Source organism: Octopus sinensis, linkage group LG25, assembly GCF_006345805.1.
Source record: "Octopus sinensis linkage group LG25, ASM634580v1, whole genome shotgun sequence".
NCBI lineage: Eukaryota > Metazoa > Mollusca > Cephalopoda > Octopoda > Octopodidae > Octopus > Octopus sinensis.
The window spans coordinates 19,955,502-19,976,168 of NC_043021.1; the positions used below are offsets into that span (position 1 = coordinate 19,955,502).

The 20,667-nt window shown below is 38.5% G+C and overlaps 1 protein-coding gene across 1 annotated transcript in view; it reads right to left on the minus strand.

The window, feature by feature from the left end:
- Positions 1 to 3,290: 3,290 nt before the first annotated feature.
- Positions 3,291 to 20,667, minus strand: part of LOC115224393 (protein phosphatase inhibitor 2) — a 60,517-nt gene continuing 43,140 nt past the window's right edge. Inside the window, exons 3-5 of the mRNA XM_029795282.2 lie at positions 8,306 to 8,533; positions 6,621 to 6,706; positions 3,291 to 3,596 (exon numbers count right to left, since the gene is read on the minus strand). Coding sequence (XP_029651142.1) covers positions 3,520 to 3,596; positions 6,621 to 6,706; positions 8,306 to 8,533 — 391 coding nt within the window. The 3' untranslated portion in view covers positions 3,291 to 3,519. The remainder of the gene's footprint in view (positions 3,597 to 6,620; positions 6,707 to 8,305; positions 8,534 to 20,667) is intronic.

A 20,667-nucleotide genomic window follows, 5' to 3' on the forward strand; every position in this document is an offset into this window, starting at 1 on the left:
CATGTGTGTGTGTGTGTATACATAGTCATAATGTTTTTGTTTGTAACTTGGCACTCCGGCAGTTATGAGTGTTCCAGTTGATTTGAAATTAATGTGCAAGTGGCTGAGCACTCCACAGACACGTGTGCCCTTAATGTAACTCTCATGGAGATTCAGCAGGACACAGAATGTGCCAAGGCTGGCCATTTGAATTACTGGTATGACTCGTTTTTGCCAGCTGAGTGGACTGGAGCAATGTGAAATAAAGTGCCTTTGATCAAGGACACAAGCCGCTGGGAATTGAACTCACGGCCTTATGATTGTTAACCAAATACCCTAACTACTAAGCAACATGTCTTCACTTTTGTATGTAATATCTAAAACAGGCATCTGTGTATGACATGAATATTATATACACACTCTATGGATTTGTAATCTATGGCTATTGCGAATCCATGGGTGATGAATAAAATTACTTTCTAACCAGCAATTTTTGAATTGTAATATCATACTAAGTTCTAATTAAATTGTTACCTAGTCTTATTCAACACTTTTATACTAAACAATATTTATAATCCACACACACATACATACATAAATATAAGAGTGTTGTAGTTTGTTTGAAGCATTTTGATATGGAGAAACGGTAAAAAGAGAGAAGATAGAAAACTTCTGACAATGCAGAAAGTTTTATAAAACCTTTATATTTTAGGCACAAAGGCCCTTCTTCAGGAGAAAAACAGTCTGGTAAATGTTGTTAACAAAACCTGCATAACTGCAAAGGTCCATCTTCAGAAGAAAAAAACACCTGGGAAATGTCCAGTTATGCAAGTTTCGTTAACGACATTTCCTAGACTGTTTTTCTTTTGAAGAAAGGCCTTTGCACCAGAAATATAAAGGTTTTGTAAAACTTTCTGCATTATCAGAAGCTTTTTATTTTCTCTCTTTATGCATAAATATAATTTTTTCCCTTCTCTCTGCCATGGGTACAAGGCCTAAAATTTTAACCCCAGTGCCCAACTGGTACATATTTTATCGTTCCTTAACCCTTTCGTTACCAACCTGGCTGAAACCGGCTCTGGCTCTGTAGTACAAATGCTTTGTTTTCATAAGTTTGAATTAAAATCTTCCACCAAACTTTCGTCACAATTTATGTTCCTAACACTAGCTGAAAGATAACTAAATTATTTTTCTAAATTCTTTGTTATATTTAAAGTAATTGGAAGAAATACAGAGCATCTCAACAGAAATATGGTAACAAAAGGGTTAAAATATATAATAGAGAAACAATTCTTCACCCTTTCATTATCAACCCAGCTGAAACTGGCTCTGTAGTACAAATGTCTTGTTTTCATAAGTTTTGAATTAAAATCTTTCACCAAACCTTAGTCACAATTTATGTTCCTAACACTAGCTTAATGATAACTAAGTTATTTTACTTAATTCTTTGTTATATTTAAAAGTAATTGCAAGAAATACCAAGCATCTCAAAATAAATACAGTAACAAAAGGGTTAAAGGATGAAAGGCAAAGTCAACACCAGCAGCATTGGAGCTCAGAAACTCAAGTCAGAAGAAATGTTTCCACATACACCATCATAATGTGTGTCTGTTTACACACACACATGCATGTACATGTATGTGGCATCTATCTATCTTTGCATGACACTATTGCCCAAGGTTCCCGTGGTCTTTTCCGTAGGCTTTTCTATCCATGGACAAACCCAATCTGTTTTCCCCTTTTACATTGACATTACTATGATACATGATCCCTATTGATCAGCCCTACTTTTTTTTCCCACGATCCCTTTTGATGGAAATTCGCCCCCCCCCCCACTTCTTTTCTTCCCCAAAAGAAAAGCTCTACTTTGTATTTTGTCCCTTCTGTGTTTAGCCCTGTGTGGCCAATAAAGGAATCTATCTATCTATCTATCTATCTATCTATATATATATATATATATATATATGTATATATATGTTTGGCTGTAAAAATGGGAGAAAGCGTACCTGATATATATATATAGTATGAGTTTAAATGCCTGAAATAGTTGATGATTCATTCCATTGCTACTCAGAGTTTCTTGGTTGTATGTGATTTCTTGAACAGGGACAGCTTAGAATGAATTTATACATCTGCATATAAACATACTATTTGTACATAGATGTGTGCGTGTGTGTGTGCACGTGCAGATATTCAACAGAAAACCTGAACTGCAACAAAGAGAAACCTTTTTTTTTTCCCCTTTTAAAAAATGAATGCACTTTTTCAATATCATTAGGTAGTGGAAAAAGAAAAAATTACACCAAAAAAAAAAAAAGTTTTAAGAAAGAAAAAAATGAACAAAAACAAATAAGAAAAATTAATGTGCATTAATTAAAAAAAATAACATCAAAGCTAAGAAATATAAAGGGATGATTTTTTTTTTCTTTTTAAAAATAAATTTATAAAATATTTCTTAGGAAAAAAAAAAATTAAAAAAAAAAACCAATAAAAAACAAACACAGATACGCCTTTCCTTAAAAATTTTGTTAAACAATGAAACTGTATTGTGTCCTCCGTACAGAGTACAGAGATAAATGAAGTGTCTGTCTGTCTGTCTGTCAGCTGGTCTCAAAGAGAGAAAGAAAGGAAGCAAGAACCAGCATGAAATGGTGGTGGTTGTGGTGGGAGTGAGGTGGTGAGTTCCTCTGTTTCTGCTTTCTTTTTCTAATTGCTTTATTTTTTTTTTTTAGTTCATTTTATTTTTTGTTCTTTTTTTTTTAAGAGGGGGAGGATAGTGGCATTTCTTTTTCTTCTTTGGAATTGCTTGAAAAGGAAGCTATCACTTATATATATATATGTATATATATATATATATATATGTGTGTGTGTGTGTGTACATATATATATATATATATATATATATATATATATATATATATATATATATATATATATATATATATACATATATATGTGTGTGTGTGTACATATATATATATATATATACATACATATATATATACATATACATACATACATAGATATATACACACATACACCACACAAACACGTGCGCATATCATATACACACACAATGTGTATCTATATATATATGTATATATGTGTGTTTATATATATATGCACACAATATATATATATAAATATGTATACACACACGTGTGTATACATGTGTGCATATATGTGTGCGCATGTGTGTGCATATATGTGCGTGTGTGAATTAATTGTGTGTGCGTATATTTTTTTTACATGTGTGATATATATAAATAAATATAACTATATTTATATAAACACGTGTATATATTTATATATATATATATATATATATATATATATATAAATACATGTGTGCTTGTGTGTGTGTGTATACATATATGTCCTATGGTATATAGATAGGAAGCAACAGAGTTGATGCACCACTGGGCAGCAAATGCAGCAGCCGATTACTGAGATGTTTAAAGGTTCGACAAGGCTGTGCTGTGTTGCCGTCCTATTCATTATCCGCCGCCTCGTCATCTTCATCCTCCTCCTCTTCCTCCATCAGTTTCTTCGCCAGCAGTACAGCCTGGTATTCATTATAATGTAGCTTGCGCTTCTTCTCAACAATAGGTGTTGCTCTGAAAGTGCGGAGCAAAAAAAAGGAAATGATAATAATAATAATAATAATAATAATAATAATAATATTGTTAATTGACATGAGTATTCCTTGCGATCACAATATAGCGGCAAAAGAATTTGACAAGATTAGTAAATATAAGGACTTGCTAATGGAAATTGAAAAAAAAATGTGGCATCTCTGGTAGACTACAGTACCAGTGATTGTGGGATCCCGAGGAATGATAAAAAAAAAGGTACTGAAACCTATTTGAAAATGATACCAGGCTTTCCATCCCTACAGGAAGTGCAAAAAATCGTATTGACTGGAACGGCTCATGTACTCAGAAGAGCATTATCGCTGTGGAAACAACATCCATCCATGAATTTATTTATTCATTAATTTTTTAAATACATATTTTACCTGTGAATTTGCATGTGTAATCTAGGAATGCATACAATGAGCTTCTCTGCCCTAGGTGTACGGAAAACACTTGGCGAGAAACGAAAGAAAATTTGAAGAAAGAAGGAAAACTAATAATAATAATAATAATAATAATCATGATGGGTATACTGGACATCATATATTTTACCCCAGTGTCACTTTGATGGCATGCACTGCTCTCTCACTCAATAATAATAATAATAATAATAATAATAATAATAATAGCCCTGACGCAGTACCAGGCAGTGGCTCTCATGGCTTCTGATCTTAACTGATTGGAAGTATTATCATGTACATTGTTTTGTCTTGGTATAAAAGATGGGCTACAGCAAATATTCTGCTCAATACCACAGATTTGCTTGTCAGTTGTTTGACCTTAACCAGTTGAGCATGTCCCTTAGTGGCTGACGATATGTGCATCTCTGATCACGAGCAGAAGTAGTTGGGGAGCATCATAGCCGTGTGTTGAAAGGAATTCTTAGAGGTTTGAATAATTCACCACTGGAAACATGGGTGTTTCGTTCAACATCCTTAAACAATCCTCATTCAGGGACCTTTTGAGTGGGATAGGTTACTCGACCAGAAGAAAATTCTAACTGGGCCCCACCCGCAAGTTCATGTGCTGTTTATCTTGATATGAGATCACCATGTCATGCACATATGGTTGTGATGCATGTGCTTGGTGTACTCTTATCAGATGGGTAGTCATGATGGGTATACTGGGCTTCGTATATTTTACCCCAGTGTCACTTTGATGGCATGCACTGCTCTCTCACTCAATAATAATAATAATAATAATAATAATAATAATAAATAATATTAACAATGGTTTCAAATTTTGGCACAAGGTCATCAGTTTTGGGGGAGAGGCATAGCCAATTACATCGACCCCACTGGTCCCTTTTTTCATCAACCCCAAAAGGATGAAAGGCAAAGGAAAGCTTGGTGGCATTTGAACTCAGAACATTAAGATGGATGAAATACTGCTAAGCATTTCATCCAGCATGCTAACAATTCTGGCACCAGGCTCCAGTCTGTTTTGGCTTGGTTTCTATGGCTGGATGCCCTTCCTAATGCCAACCACTCCACAGAGTGTACTGGATGCCTTTTACGTATCACCAGCATGGGAGCTTCCTATTTGTCACTGGCACAGGTGCCTTCTACATGTCATCGGCACAGATGCCTTTTACATGCCACCAAAATGGGTGCTTTTCACATGTCAGCAGTACAAGGGCCCTACAAAAAAAAAGGCTGGGGGAGCTGGCAGAAACGTAAGCATACCAGGCGAAATGCTTAACAGTATGTTGTCTGTCTTTACGTTCTGAGTTCAAATTCTGCCGTGGTCGACTTTGTCTTTCATCCTTTTGGGGTCAATAAATTAAGTACCAGTTAAGCACTGGGGTCACTGTAATTGACTTAAACCTTTTGTTCATCCTTGTTGTCCCCTCTATGTTTAGCCCCTTGTGGGCAAAAAAGAAATAAGCATGAGTGCCCTACACCTGTCACCGGCACGGGTGCCTTACATGTGTCTCTGGCACAGGTGCCTTTTATGTGTCACTGGTACTAGCCATGAAAAAATGTGGAATGCTTCATGTAGTTAACTAAATAAATGTGACTTATATACATTTGTGCGGAGGCACAATGGCCCAGTGGTTAGGGCAGCAGACTTGCGGCCGGAGGATCGCGGTTTCGATTCCCAGACTGGGCGTTGTGTGTGTTTATAGAGCAAAAGCACCTAAAAGCACCACAAGGCTCCGGCAGGGGATGGTGGTGACCCCTGCTGTACGCTTTCGCCACAACTTTCTCTCACGCTCTCTTCCTGTTTCTTGAGTAACACTGCGATGGACTGGCTTCCCGTCTTGCTGAGGGGGAACACATGCCACAGAAATCGGGAAATCGGGCCCATGAGCCTGGCAAGGCTTGAAAAGGGCGACGTTTATATACACTTGTATATAGTGTGTGTGTGTGTGTGTGTGCTACTAGAGAATAGCTGCTAGCCGTGCTATTTGGCTCCCAGATTTCCAGTTAACTCTTTTAATACTAACCTTCCCAAGACTGCCCTAGTTCTGTGATACAAACTTTGTTTTAAATTGATTTAAACTAAAACCTTGAAGCTAATTAACGTCCCCAAAATAACCAGCTTTATAATGACAAAGTTAATTAACCAAATTCTTCATTATCTTTAAAACTGCCTGAAACAAAGGCAGTGTATTTCATTAGAAATGTGGTAAAAAGAGCAAAGAACCCTTTCGGTCGTGAATGACCATGGGATTGCACCCAGAAAGTTCCGCTCCTAGGTACAAGTTCAGGCAGCATTGTTTATAGGAGACCAGCAGTTGCCCATGCAAACCAGCTTCCCTTCAATACATCACCTGTGTTATCCAAGGGAAAGGCAAAGGGGCTGATACAGCTTGGCATCAGTGATGTAGCAGTTCATCTCTACAGCTGAGTGAACTGAGAATCGGTCCGAGGAGAGAGAGAGAGAGAGAGAGAGAGAGAGAGAGAGAGAGAGAGAGAGAGAGAGAGAGAGAGAGAGAGAGAGAGAGAGAGAGAGAGAGAGAGAGAGAGAGAGAGAGAGAGAGAAGATTGAATGTGTTCTTACGTTTCATCTCTTCAGTTTCAGTTTCTTCTTCGGAACTGCCTTCTGAGTCATTGCTTAACACTTTGGCAGCTCTACTGTCTTGTAACCTACAGAGGGCAAGGCGAAGGGCCAGAAAGGAGGAGGAGGAGGAGAGAAGAATAAAGAAAAGAATTAAATTAAAATTCAACAAGGAATTCTCAACATTAAACACACAAACAGAGCGTTGCACACATGATTGTGAGGTCATGGTTTCAATTCCTAGACTGGGCGGTGTGTTGTGTTCTTGAGCAAAACACTTCGTTTCACGTTGCACTTCGATACCTGATGCATGGTACACTGTTCAGGTAACGTCAGTTTGATGGAGGCAGTGAGCTAATGCACAGCACACACATTTGACCACTATAAACAATTCATTTGTGCATGTCATTCGGCAAAAACTGAACACTCATGTCATCTTTGACGGGAGAATCTCTCACACACACATATATACATATCGCCTTACTGGCACTTGTGCCTGTGCTAGTAGGGTGCCAAGAGCACCATCCGAGTATATATTATATACCAAATCCACTCACAAGGCTTTGGTTGGCCCAAGGCTATAGTAGAAGACACTTGTCCAAGGTGCCATGCAGTGGGACTGAACCCAGAACCATGTGGTTCGTAAGCAAGCTACTTACCACACAGCATATATGTGTGTGTGTGTGTATATATATATATATATATATATATATATATATATAATATTAGGGAATAAATCCAAACTTACAGGGAAAAATCAGATTTAGGATTGAATCCAATTTTATAGTAAAATATTATATTATATTAAATTAGAGATAAAACCACTATTAGGCAAATCATACAATGAAAAACTTAAGCCAATACATAAGATTATTTAATTTATATTATTTAAATATATAACAAAATTATTAAAAAAATATAATTAATATAACACTACGATTGTTTCATGGCTGTTAATTTCTTTAAATTTTCGAGTTACAGTCATTCATCAGGTGGTTTAAATATTTAACTTGGCGAGGTTTAATCCATGAAACGATCGTAGTGATATATTAATTATCTTTTTTTAATAATTTTGATATATATTTAAAATAATATAAATTAATTAATCTTATGTATTGGCTTAAGTTTTTCATTGTATGATTTGCCTAATAGTGGTTTTATCTCTAATTTAATATAATATATATATATATATATGGACTGGGGCACCACTTTGAAGTGTTTAATCAAACAAGTTGACCCTAGAACATATCTTTTGGAAGTCTGGTACTTATTCTATTGGTCTCTGTTGCTAAACCACAAAGTCACAGGGACGTAAACAAACCAACACTGATTGTCAAGCAATGATGACACACACACACACACGTACACATAGATACACACCCTATGGGCTTTTTTCAGTTTATGTCGATCCAAATTCACTCACAAGACTTTAGTTGGCCAGGGGCTATAGTGGAAGACACTTACCCAAGATGTCATGCAGTGCGACTGAACTCAGAACCTTGTGATTGGGAAGCAAGCTTCTTACCACACATCTACACCTGCACCTATACATGACCCCAAGGCTAGTCTAGAAAGCATTTACTCTGAGGTACAGTGCAAGACGTTTGAACCTCAAATCTCATAACTGAGTCGAAAACCTAACCCCTCACTCATGTTCACACCCAAGAATCCTACAAATTTTACTCAACCTTTCAATAAGGTCAGTGGGGTTTAGCTCTTCTGTGGCATCAAAGCTCCTCTGTTTTCCTTTCTTTGATTTGGCTTTGCTAGTTGAGCATTCCTCATCGTCGTCTTCTTGATCTGAGAGTCTGGCATAGGGCGTAGGAGGCTCATCAACTTTCATGTGGCCATAGTCTTTACCAGGAGGATGGTGTGTGGCAAGGATATTCATCTCATCCCATTTTGTTTCTTTTCGCCTGGAAAAACATAACAGCAACAAATAGATGAATAAAAGGAAAAAAAAAATTGCAGCATTATTAACAGTATCACATTATTCTTCTTCTTCTTATTATTATTATTATCCTTTATGTTTTCTAATCATGTGTGTCAGCCCTTGTGGCCAATAAAAAGAATTAATTATTATTAGCAGCATTATTATTAAGTAGTCCTTATTTCTATCATTTGCTTTCATTGTACTATTGAGCGCAGCTCTGGGTGCCTTGGGTGTGTGCTGTGGTTGTTTTTTTTTTGCTATTTTCACTACGTTGTTGTTGTTATTATTGACATGTTGGGGCAAGCGAAATCGAAATCGAATTGAACCAGCCAGGATCCCTGGTCTGGTGGTACGTAAAAAGCACTATCCGACTCGTGGCCGATGCCAGCACCGCCTCGACTGGCTTCCGTGCCGGTGGCACATAAAATACACCAATCTGACCGTGGCCGTTGCCAGCCCCGCCTGGCACCTGTGCAGGTGGCACGTAAAAAGCACCCACTACACTCACAGAGTGGTTGGTGTTAGGAAGGGCATCCAGCTGTAGAAACATTGCCAAATTAGACTGGAGCCTGGTGCAGCCTTCTGGCTTCCCAGAACCCCGGTCGAACCGTCCAACCCATGCTAGCATGGAGAACGGACGTTAAACGACGATGATGATGATGATGTATATATAAAAGGCAGGATGTGTTTGTGTGTACGTGAATGTAATTTATGTACGTCAACAAATTAGTATGCATGTAGCCCCAATTTTAGGAAGACATTCATCATGACCCTAGCTGTGTTTTCATCAACTTATTTTTACCAGAGGTACCAACAAATAGCAGTAAAAATAAATTTTCAACCAAGACTTTTAGCAATTTTCAAGTTGGAGAAATTACCATTGTTTGCAAACAGGAGTTAAGTCCCCATCTAGTGACGAGTAGGTTTTTGTTAAGACTTTTGTTGTTTTATTTCAAGGAAAAACGTGTTTTGTTGATATATGGGCAACACACATGAACATGTATGCGTACAAAAAACATATGTATATAAATATATATATATAAACCAATTTCAACAGATTCCACCCAAATTTGACGTCAATGTTACTTACTTTGGTTTGAAATAAAGAACTTGATTAGCTTAATAATCCTAACTTAATCCCGGGCAAAGCCGGATGTTATACTGCTAGTTATTATTATAAAGCAGTGAGCTGACAGAATTGTAAGCACGCTGGCTGAAAAGCTTAGCAATATCTCATCTGTCTTTACGTTCTGAGTTCAAATTCCACCAAGGTCAACTTTGTCTTTTATCCTTTTGGGGCCGATAAAATAAGTACCAGTTGAGTACTGGGGTCGATATAATTGACTATCCTCCTCCCCCAAGTTTCAAACTTTGTGTCTATAGTAGAAAGGATCATTATTATTATCATCAAAGCAGCAAGCTCGTAGAATCGTTAGACATGCTGTATGAAATGCTTAGGGGCATTTTGTCTGTCTTTATATTCTATGTTCAAATTCCACCGAGGTTGACTTATCCTTTCAGGGTCAATAAAATAAGCACCAGTCGAGCACTGATGTTGATGTAATCAACTTACTCATACCCTGAAATTCCTGGCCTTGTCCCAAAATTTGAAACTATTAAGGGCTCTCTACCCCCTTTTTGACCAGGCTCCGGTGGTTTTTATGGGTTTTTCCACAAGTAACCTTTCGAAGCACCTCCCCCTATTGGGAGTTTTTCACTTCTTATATTTTCGTTGTTATCTTGCATTTTTACACGGACTTTTCAAACGGACAAAACCCTTTTGTAACTTTTGTCCTGTATTTTGTCCTTACATGTTTTATTTGATTTTTGTTAGCCCTTGTGGCCAATAAATGAGAATTAATTATTATCATTATTATTAACCCTTTAGTGTTCTGATTATTCTATCAAACATAATGCTTATTGATTCACATTGATTTGAATTAATCATGCATTATCTCATATGTTCAAGATCTTGATGGTGTAATTACTTAATGTAGAATAACATTGTAGGGTAGGTGTGAGAGCCTGGATCTGGTCAGTTTGAACATAAAACAGATTAAATATTTTGGCCGGATATGGCCGGTTTAAATACTAAAGGGTTATGGTGGAGAGCTGGCAGAATCATTAACACGCCAGGAGAAAAGCTTATTTTGCCTGTCGCTATATTCTGTGTTAAAATTCCGCCAAGGTTGACTTTGCCTTTCATAAGACACTGAAAGGGATCTATTTTTTAAGTGGCTATTCTAGTGAAAGTCCTTTATGTACTATATATGGGGTTGTTTTATATATGTTGTGTGTATTAGCAAGGCTTGGAGTCTGGCTTGTATGTTTGTCTGCATCTTTTCCAATCATATCCAAAGTCCCTATAATCATAAAGTTTGTTTCTGTACATTAATTACTACTATGATAGGAACTTGCAAGGCAAGAACCCTCAACTGAAGGGGAAGTAGTATTGAGGGAAATGGCTTTGTGCCAGTTGAAAAGGGGTTAGATCATGACAGAAGGGACAGAGGAGTTAGAGTATGACAGGCGAGCTGGCAGAAACATTAGCACACCGGACGGAATGCTTAGCGGTATTTCTTCTGCCGTTTCATCTGAGTTCAAATTCCGCTGAGGTCGACATTGCCTTTCATCCTTTCAAGGTCAATAAATTAAGTACCAATTTCTTTACTACCCACAAGGGGCTAAACATAGAGGGGACAAACAAGGACAGACAAACGGATTAAGTTGATTACATCGACCCCAGTGCGCAACTGGTACTTAATTTATCGACCCCAAAGGATGAAAGGCGAAGTCGACCTTGGCGGAATTTGAACTCAGAACATAACGGCAGACGAAATACAGCTATGCATTTCGCCCGGCATGCTAACGTTTCTGCAGCTCGCCGCCTTAAGTACCAGTTATGCACTGGTGTTGATGTAATCGACTTAATCCTTTTGTCTGTCCTAGTTTGTCCTCTCTATGTCTAACCACTTGTGGGCAGTACAGAAATGAGAGACAGAACAGGTGTCTTGCAATAGAGAAGATATATATGAGAGGGGTTGCTGAAAAGTTCCTGGCTTTAAGGGTATCACAAAAGGCCTGGCTGGAGGCCCAACCTTCCAAGTTCTTTTACAGTTCTTAGAAAAACTGAAGGACCACTACAATAAGTGTATGAATCTGAGAGGGGAAGATGTTGAATAAAACCTTAATTAACTTATCATCCCCGTGTATTTTCTTTTACCCCTAAGCCAGGAACTTCTCAGCATTCCCTTGTGTGTGTACCCTTGCCTAGACATCATATGATGGTGGTGATTAGTAAAGTTTTCCATTTTTCCATGAAAAACAAGTCAGGCTCTGGAGAAATATTTCCTAGCATGGAAACACTTGGAAGGCGGTGAGCTGGCAGAAACGTTAGCTCATCGGGTGAAATGCTTAGCGATATTTCATCTGACGCTACGTTCTGAGTTCAAATTCCGCCGAGGTCGACTTTGCCTTTCATCCTTTCGGGGTCGATAAATTAAGTACTAGTTATGCACTGGGGTCGATATAATTGACTTAATCCGTTTGTCTGTCCTTGTTTGCCCCTTGTGGGTAGTAAAGAAATAGGTATGGATTAGCAACACGAAAGATATATCAAGCTCTACAAATCTTGCCTGACTTATGCAAACTTGGAAAGGTGGACGTTAAATGATGATGATTATTATTATTAACGAGCAACGAGTGCTTGTGATGGTTAGGAATTCACAGCTCACAATGGTGTCTCAGACGAAATACCTTCCAGGATTAGTAATATTCCAAGTTCAAATCCCTGCCAGAAGAAGAGGAATTCCAGGTGAGAAAGGTGTGCTTTTCATAATTGGAACAAAACCTGTAATCTTAAGAAATCTTCCTGAAAATAACTGACATTTTTGATTGAGAGCCAGGCATATGTGTGTCTTTGTACTTTAGACGTATAAGTGTATATGTGTGCATCATACAGTGTGTGTATATTAGTTGTGTAGTGTGTATGTGGTACTTATATATAGTCATTATGTATATTAGTTGTACAGCATGTTTGTTGTGTTAGTTATCAGTGTGTGTGTGTGTATTTGAAGTACTGTACTTTAGTTACTAGTGCGAGTATGTATGTTATTTACCTCATGGCAATTTGATAAACATTTCTGGAAAGATTCAAGAGAAGCTAGCTGCCTGACAGTGTGCAGAAAATACACATGTATGTGTGTGTGTGTGTATGTACACATTATGTATATGTGTGAGATTGCACACACGCATCTATGTATCACAGCAGCTAAGCTGCCTTTTTAGCTGCCAGTCAAATGCAACCATTGCACTGCAAACAATTAAATAGTAATTATTCCTGATATAGGCACAAGGCCAACAGTTTTGAGGGGAGGGGCCAGAAGTTAATTACATCATTTATATATATATAATAATAATAATAATAATTGTGTACAGTGCTCAGGTGCACTACAACTCATCTAAAGTGTATATATAATCAGGTGTAGTTTCGGCGGATTTCGGAAAGCATGAGGGCCTTAAAGGATGCAGTGTCATGGCAGTCAACAACTGACGCAGGCAGTTTATTCCATTCTTCAGCAACTCTGAGCGTGAAAAAATGTTTCCGAAAGTCATGGGAGCTGTGTTGTTTTCTGACTTTGTAGGCATGTCCACGTGTGTTACACACATGGAGATCAAAAAGGTGTTCAGTGTTGTTGTTGGTGAGGTGGTTGATAACCTTGTGGATATCTACCAAGTCCGTCGCCAGACACCGGAGCTTCAGTGAATCCATGCCCAGGGAAACAAGGCGCTCAGAATATGGTAGGTGTCTGATGGAGGGTATGCGTTTGGTTGCACGTCTCTGGACAGATTCCAGGAGGTCAATGTTCTGAGCAAGATAGGGATTCCAAACTGATGATGCGAATTCCAAGTGTGGTCGTACCATAGCTGTATACAGTTTTAAATAGATGGCTGGAGAGCGGCTAACAAAAGTCTTGCTGAGTGATGCCAAGACACCCTCGGCCTTCTTGACAATTTTAGAGATATGCTTTGTCCAACGCAAATCACTACTGACAGTGATGCCTAGGTCACGCTCGCAAGAGGATTTCTTGATATCAGTGTTGTGGAGGGAGTATGTGGACGCAGGGTTTTTTCTCCCAAAATGCATGGTGGTACACTTGTCCACAGCCAGTTTCAGTTGCCAGTCTGTGATCCATTGCTGCATTGTGTCTAGGTCTGATTGCAGGAAAGAGTTGTAGACATCAGGATCAGTCCTCTTGATTTCAAGGTACAGCTTGATGTCGTCTGCATATTTCAATACTGTGGCATTCTTTAAATTGGCATCTATGTCATTAATGTATGCCACAAACAGGAGGGGACCAAGGACAGATCCCTGTGGTACACCCGATGACATCTCATATGGTGTAGAGTGCTGTCCTAGAACTGTGACTACCTCCTCTCGGCTGAGGATGAAGGATTTCAACCAGTTAAAAAGGTCATCCCCCACACCCATTGCAGAGAGTTTCACCATAAGCCTTTTGTGTGGCACAGAGTTGAAAGCCTTAGCTTATATATACATATATATCTTTATATATAAAACTGAAGTTGTGTGAGTGTCTGTCCCCTTCGATTTAGATTCCTAACTACTCCCACATTTTGCGGTGCAGTTTAACCAAAAGCGGGTATCTTATAGTCGTGATTCATATCGAGCCCTTCTGGATATTAGCGCGCGTTTACGATGAGTCTACGATTTAAAAAATAATTTACCATCATTTTTTTCCATTTTAACGCATATTTTTTAAATATAAGGGAAGTAACTCTCTAAAAATGTCTACGATGAGTCAACAATTAAAAAAAAAATTTACTATAATTTTTTTCCCATTTTTAATGCATTTTTTGGCTATTTTTTTGCTATAACTCTCTAAAAATGCTTATATAGTTATTTCCCTTACAAACCCAAGCAACGCCGGGCGATACTGCTAGTATATATATATATATATACACACACACACACACACGTATATATATATATATACACACACACACACATGTATATACATACATACACACACACGTGTGTGTGTGTGTGTGTGTGTGCAGGTTTGTGTCTCCAGGTCTTGGACATTGTGTGACAGCCTAAACAATTGTTACTGTCATAAAAACAGTGTCATTCAAAATATCACACTGCCTGGAAACAAGTAAAGGTTGGTGACAGGAGAGGCACCCAGTCACTATAGAAAATCCAACCCCAAAAATTCTGTCCGACCCATGCAAGCATCGAAAAGGCAATGTTAAAATGGTGATAATGATGATGATGATGATGTATTTATTTCAGCTCTTTATGTCTTCAGTTCAATCCTGCCAAGGTCAACTTTACTTTTCATTCTTTCAGGTTTTATCTTTATATATAAAATTGAAGTTGTGTGTGTGAGACTCTGTCTCCTCCTATTTAGATTCCTAACTACTCCCACATTTTGCGGTGCAGTTTAACCAAAAGCGGGTATCTTATAGTCGTCATTCATATCGAGCCCTTTTGGGTATTAGTGCGTGTCTACGATTTAAAAAAAGATTTACCATAATTTTTCCGCATTTTTAATGATTTTTGCTCGGGTTATATAAGGGAAGTAACTCTCTAAAAATGCTTATATAGTTATTTCCCTTACAAACCCGAGCAACGCCGGGCGATACTGCTAGTAATATATAAACCCCAGTCAAGTGCTGGGGTTGATTTAGTCGGCTGAAGCAGACACTGAATGAAGCATGATGCAGTCTGAGCATGGAACATGGATGCTAAATGATGATGATGATGATATATATATGTGTACACACTTAAACACAAACTAAATGTATATTCTTTTACTTGTTTCAATCATTTGACTGTGGCCATGCTGGAGCACGGCCTTTAGTCGATCGAGCAAATTGACCCCAGGACTTATTCTTTGTGAGCCTAGTACTTATTCTATCGGGGTCTTTTGCTGAACTGCTAAGTTACGGCGGGAACACGAACACACTAGCATTGGTTGTCAAGCGATGTTGGAGGGGGGGATAAACACAGATACATGATGGGCTTCTTTCAGTTTCCCAAGGCTTTGGTCGGCCCAAGGCTACAATAGCATCAATTGTGCTTCATTCAGGTACAAAACCAAACTGCATCCCATCTGAGCTAACTCTCTTCCTAATTAGCAGAGCTATGACCCTCTCGGTAATTTTCATGACCTGGCCCAGCAATTTGATACTTCTGTAGTTATTTCTGTCTAAGGTGTCACCTCTGACCTTGTAGCAGGTGACTATAATGCTGCTACACCAGTCGCTAGAGAGAGAGAGGGAGGGAGGGGGGAGATGTAGATAGATAGATAATACAAGGCAGAAGAAAGTCTTTATTTAAAACCAGTTCAGACAAAGTAAAGAATAAAGAAAATCCATCGTGTTGGAATGGATAAGTTTTGTGTGTGTGTATGTGTGTGTGAGAGAGAGAGAGAGAGAGAGAGAGAGAGAGAGAGAGAGAGAGAGTGTGTGTAGCTAATAATACATATTGCCAGCAGGCTAACGATAAACATTATATTGAAGACATGATTACATTTGAGTTTAATTAACGTTGATTTGATTAGGTGCTGGTGTGGCTCTATGGTGAGACGTTTGCTTCCCAACCACAAGATCCTGTGTTCTGTCCAACTGCGTGGCACCCTGGGCAGGTGTCTTCCATTATGGCCTCAGGTTGACCAAAACCTTACGAGTGGACTTGGTAGACAGGAACTGAAAGAAACCCATCATATATACATGTAGGTTTTAGTCATGTTCTGGGTTCAGTCCCACTGTGTGGCACCTTGGGCAAGTGTCTTCTACTATAGCCTTGGGCCGACCAAAGCCTTGTGAGTGGATTTGGTAGACAGAAACTGAAAGAAGCCCATCGTATATATGTATATATATGCGTGTGTGTGTTTGTGTTTGTCCCCCTAGCATTGCTTGACAACCGATGCTGGGATGTTTATGTCCCCGTTACTTAGCGGTTCGGCAAAAGAGACCGATAGAATAAGTACTGGGCTTACAAAAGAATAAGTCCCAGGGTTGAGTTGCTCGATTAAAGGTGGTGCTCCAGCATGGCCGCAGTCAAATGACTGAAACAAGTAAAAGAGGTGTGGGTGTGTTTGTGTTGCTTTTTCCGTGCCTTCACTTTGCACGGTGGTCGTAAACGGGTGTCATTGTTATACAAGCAGTCCCCTTCATGACATGTTCTGTCATGGGGAAAAAAAATGACCTTACACGGAAACGGGTGGCAGGAATGGCATCTGACCACAGGAAAAAAATAAATTCTGTCCATTCCATGCAAGCATGAAAAAGTGGATGCAACGATGATGATGATTTATATCTTTTACTTGTTTTGGCCACTAGATTGTGGCCATGCTGAGGCACCGCCTTGAAGAATTTTAGTTGAACTAATCAATCTCAGTACTTAAATTTTTTAAAGTCTGTTCTCTTTTGCTGAACTGCTAAGTTACTGGGACATAAACAGACCCACACCAATTGTCAAGCAGTGGTGGGGGGGACAAATACAGACACACACGAATAGATATCATCATCATCATTGTTCGACCGTGGTCGAGACAATGGAATTTACCATGCTACGCCAGACTTCACGGTCCATCATGGCATTACGGAGGTCCTGTTGCTGGATGCCTGTATCCCTGGAGATTACATCAGGGTAGGAGAGTGTGCGCCCTCTGGTATTGCGAGTAGATGGCTTCCAGAGGAGAAGAGTAGAAATTACCTCTTTTTCAGCTCTACAACAATGTCCAGCAAACTGGACTCTCCTACCTTTCACAAGAGATGATACAGGTGGTAGTTTCCCCATATATTTGTACTTTGGTTGGATGACGCTTCCACGAGAGATTTCGAGCTCTCATAAGGAGGCGAGTGTAGGTTCCATCCAACCGCCTCTCAAGCTTCTTTGATAACGTCCAGGTTTCTGAGCCATATAGTAGAATTGGTTCAACTGTGGCTTTGAAGATTTCAAGTTTGAAGTCTCTACTTAGATTTGATGACCAGATCTTATGCATGTCATTACAGGCTGACCAGGCCATACCCTTTCTAGTTAGAAAATCTTTTCCAGATGATGATATGTATGACCCAAGATATTTGTAATTAGAAACCATATACACACACACACATGTATGTATAATTGAATGCATTGGAGTTAACAAGAAGGAATACGGTTGGACATTTATTTGCAATCACTACAATTGTTTCTGCACAATGTAGTTCTCCAGGTTTGCTGGTATTTGGTTGGGTAACTGCTTCCCTGCATTATGAGATCTAGTTATGTTTCTTCAGGTGATACGTAAGTAGTATTACTGGATAGCACAGGGTGAACTTTATACTGTACTCTACTATGTTCTTAATAGAATACAACACAACCATATATATATGTAGGTGCAGGAACCAACCACATGGTTCCGGGTTCAGTCCCACTGCGTGGCACCTTGGGCAAGCGTCTTCTACTATAGCCTCAGGCTAGCCAAAGCCTTGAGAGTGAATTTGGTAGATGGAAACTGAAAGAAGTCCGTCATATATATATGTATGTGTTTGTTCACCCACCACCCATCATCACCTGACAACCGATGTTGTGCTTACGTCACCATTACTTAGCAGTTCGACAAAAGAGACCAATAGTATAAGTATTGGGCTTACAAAGAATAAGTCCTAGGGTCGATTTGTTCGACTAAAGGTGGTGCTCCAGCATGGCTGTGATCTAAATGACTGAAACAAATAAAAGAATACACACACACACACATGGTGGACTTTTTTCTGTTTCCGTCTTCCAAATCCACTCTCAAGGCTTTGTTTAGTCCAAGGCTACAGTAGGAGACACTCGCTTGAGGTTCCAAGCTGTGTGATTGAACCCGGAACCATGTGGTTGGGAAGCAAGCTTCTTACCACACAGCCACTCCTGTGCCTCTGATATTCAATGAATTCGTTTTTCCCTGCATTCTCATTAGTCCTATACATTTGAGTTCAGAATAATAACGTCCCTTTGCCCAGTTGACATTCCTAGACATTGTTGCTTTTATTTTCTAAATGTGAATGATACTGGCGCTTACATTATTATGGAACAACCACCCAGACTTCATTCAGAAGATGAAAGTTTAGAAATGTTAATGTTATTCTCCCAAACTAAATATAAAGAACTAAGAAGGAAATATGAGAAAAAAAAAGTCAACCTTGGCAGAACTTGAACTTAGAACGTAGCAACAGACGAAATACCTATTTCTTTACTACCCACAAGGGGCTAAACACAGAGGAGACAAACAAGGCCAGACAGACAGATTACGTCGATTTTATCGACCCCAGTGCTTATTTAATCGACCCCGAAAAGATGAAAGGTAAAGTTGACCTAGGCGGAATTTGAACTCAGAATGTAGCGACAGACAAAATACCTATTTCTTTACTACCCACAAGGGGCTAAACACAGAGGAGACAAACAAGGCCAGACAGACAGATTACGTCGATTTTATCGACCCCAGTGCTTATTTAACTGGTACTTATTTAATCGACCCTGAAAGGATGAAAGGGAAAGTTGACCTAGGCGGAATTTGAACTCAGAACGTAGCGACAGAGGAAATACCACGAAGCATTTCGCCCGGGGTGCTAACGATTCTGCCTGCACGCCACCTTCGCAATAATCCTTTCTATTATACAGGCACCTCACCGCTTTAATAATAATAATAATAATGATAATTTCTTTTATTTGCCACCAATAAGGAGATTAGAATATTATAAAAATCTGATAAGGCAACTGAGTGCTAAAATATAGAGAAAGAGAGCAAGGCTGAAAGGCAAGTGGGGAGAGGAGGAGACAAATAATAATAATAATAATAGTAATAACAGAGAGAGAAGGTGGGGGTGGGGGAGAAAGTGAGTGAGTGTATTTAGTGCGGCGGGGGAAATAAAATTGCAGATCCAACAAGGTAACCAAAGCGCTAGAAATCTATAGCTGGCTAGATGTAACTGGCAGATCAATAGATTGGAATAGTCTGAAGCAAGTGTTGGAGTGGCTGCTGATTAAAGAAAGACATGGGGGGAAAAGAACAACGAGAAGGGAGGACAAAGCAATCACTGGCACTGAGTTTATTGGCAATAACGAGATGTGTGTGTGTGTGTGTGCATGTATATGGATTTATATAAACTGGCTCCAACACAAGATCTTAAAGATAGTGTGCATGGCATTGAAACTGGGATGTACAGAATGATTAATTATTGATAGCGTGTGTGTGTGTGTATATATATATATATATATATATATATACATACACACACATACATATATGTACTTGCATATTTGTGTATGTGTGTTTATGTATATATATATATGTGTGTGTATGTATGTATATATATATGTATGTGTGCGTATGTATGTATGTATGTATGTATGTATGTATGTATATATATATATATATATAATATGTGACAATTATTCGGTAGCCAAGATAAAACTCTGAGAGTTTTGGATGCCAAGGTGGAAATCCACACAACCATCATCTTCATATATATATATATATATATGTATGTATGTATATATATACACACACACACATACATATATGTACTTGCATATTTGTGAATGTGTGTTTATGTGTGTGTGTGTATATATATATATATATATATATATATATATGCATAAAAACATGCATATATGTATATAGATATATACACACACATGTATGTGTGTGTGTGTATCATTCATACATCATAAAATAGGGGGGGGGCCAGGTGGTGAAACACCACTTCTACTTGTATTTTTCTGGGGTTTTTTTTTTGTTTCATACTTCCATTTCTCCTATTTTTAGAACATTGTCAATAACAGCAGAGCTGCCAAAAAAAAAAAAAATATTTCAAAAATCTTTCAAAATGCTAACGTCTCCATATTTTTTGCCAACATTCCCTTTTCTATCTCTGAATGTGCAACCTGCCCTAGCTGTTGCATTTTTGACATTTTTCTCTAACTTTTTGTGCTTTCAACCTATCAGATGTTTGCCAAAGAAAATTTGTCGTAAAAGAAATTCTTACAGGAGAACGGGTGTACGCGTGCTTGTGCGTGTATTTTTTGTCTTTCTTCTACTTGTTACAGCCATTTGACTGCGGTCA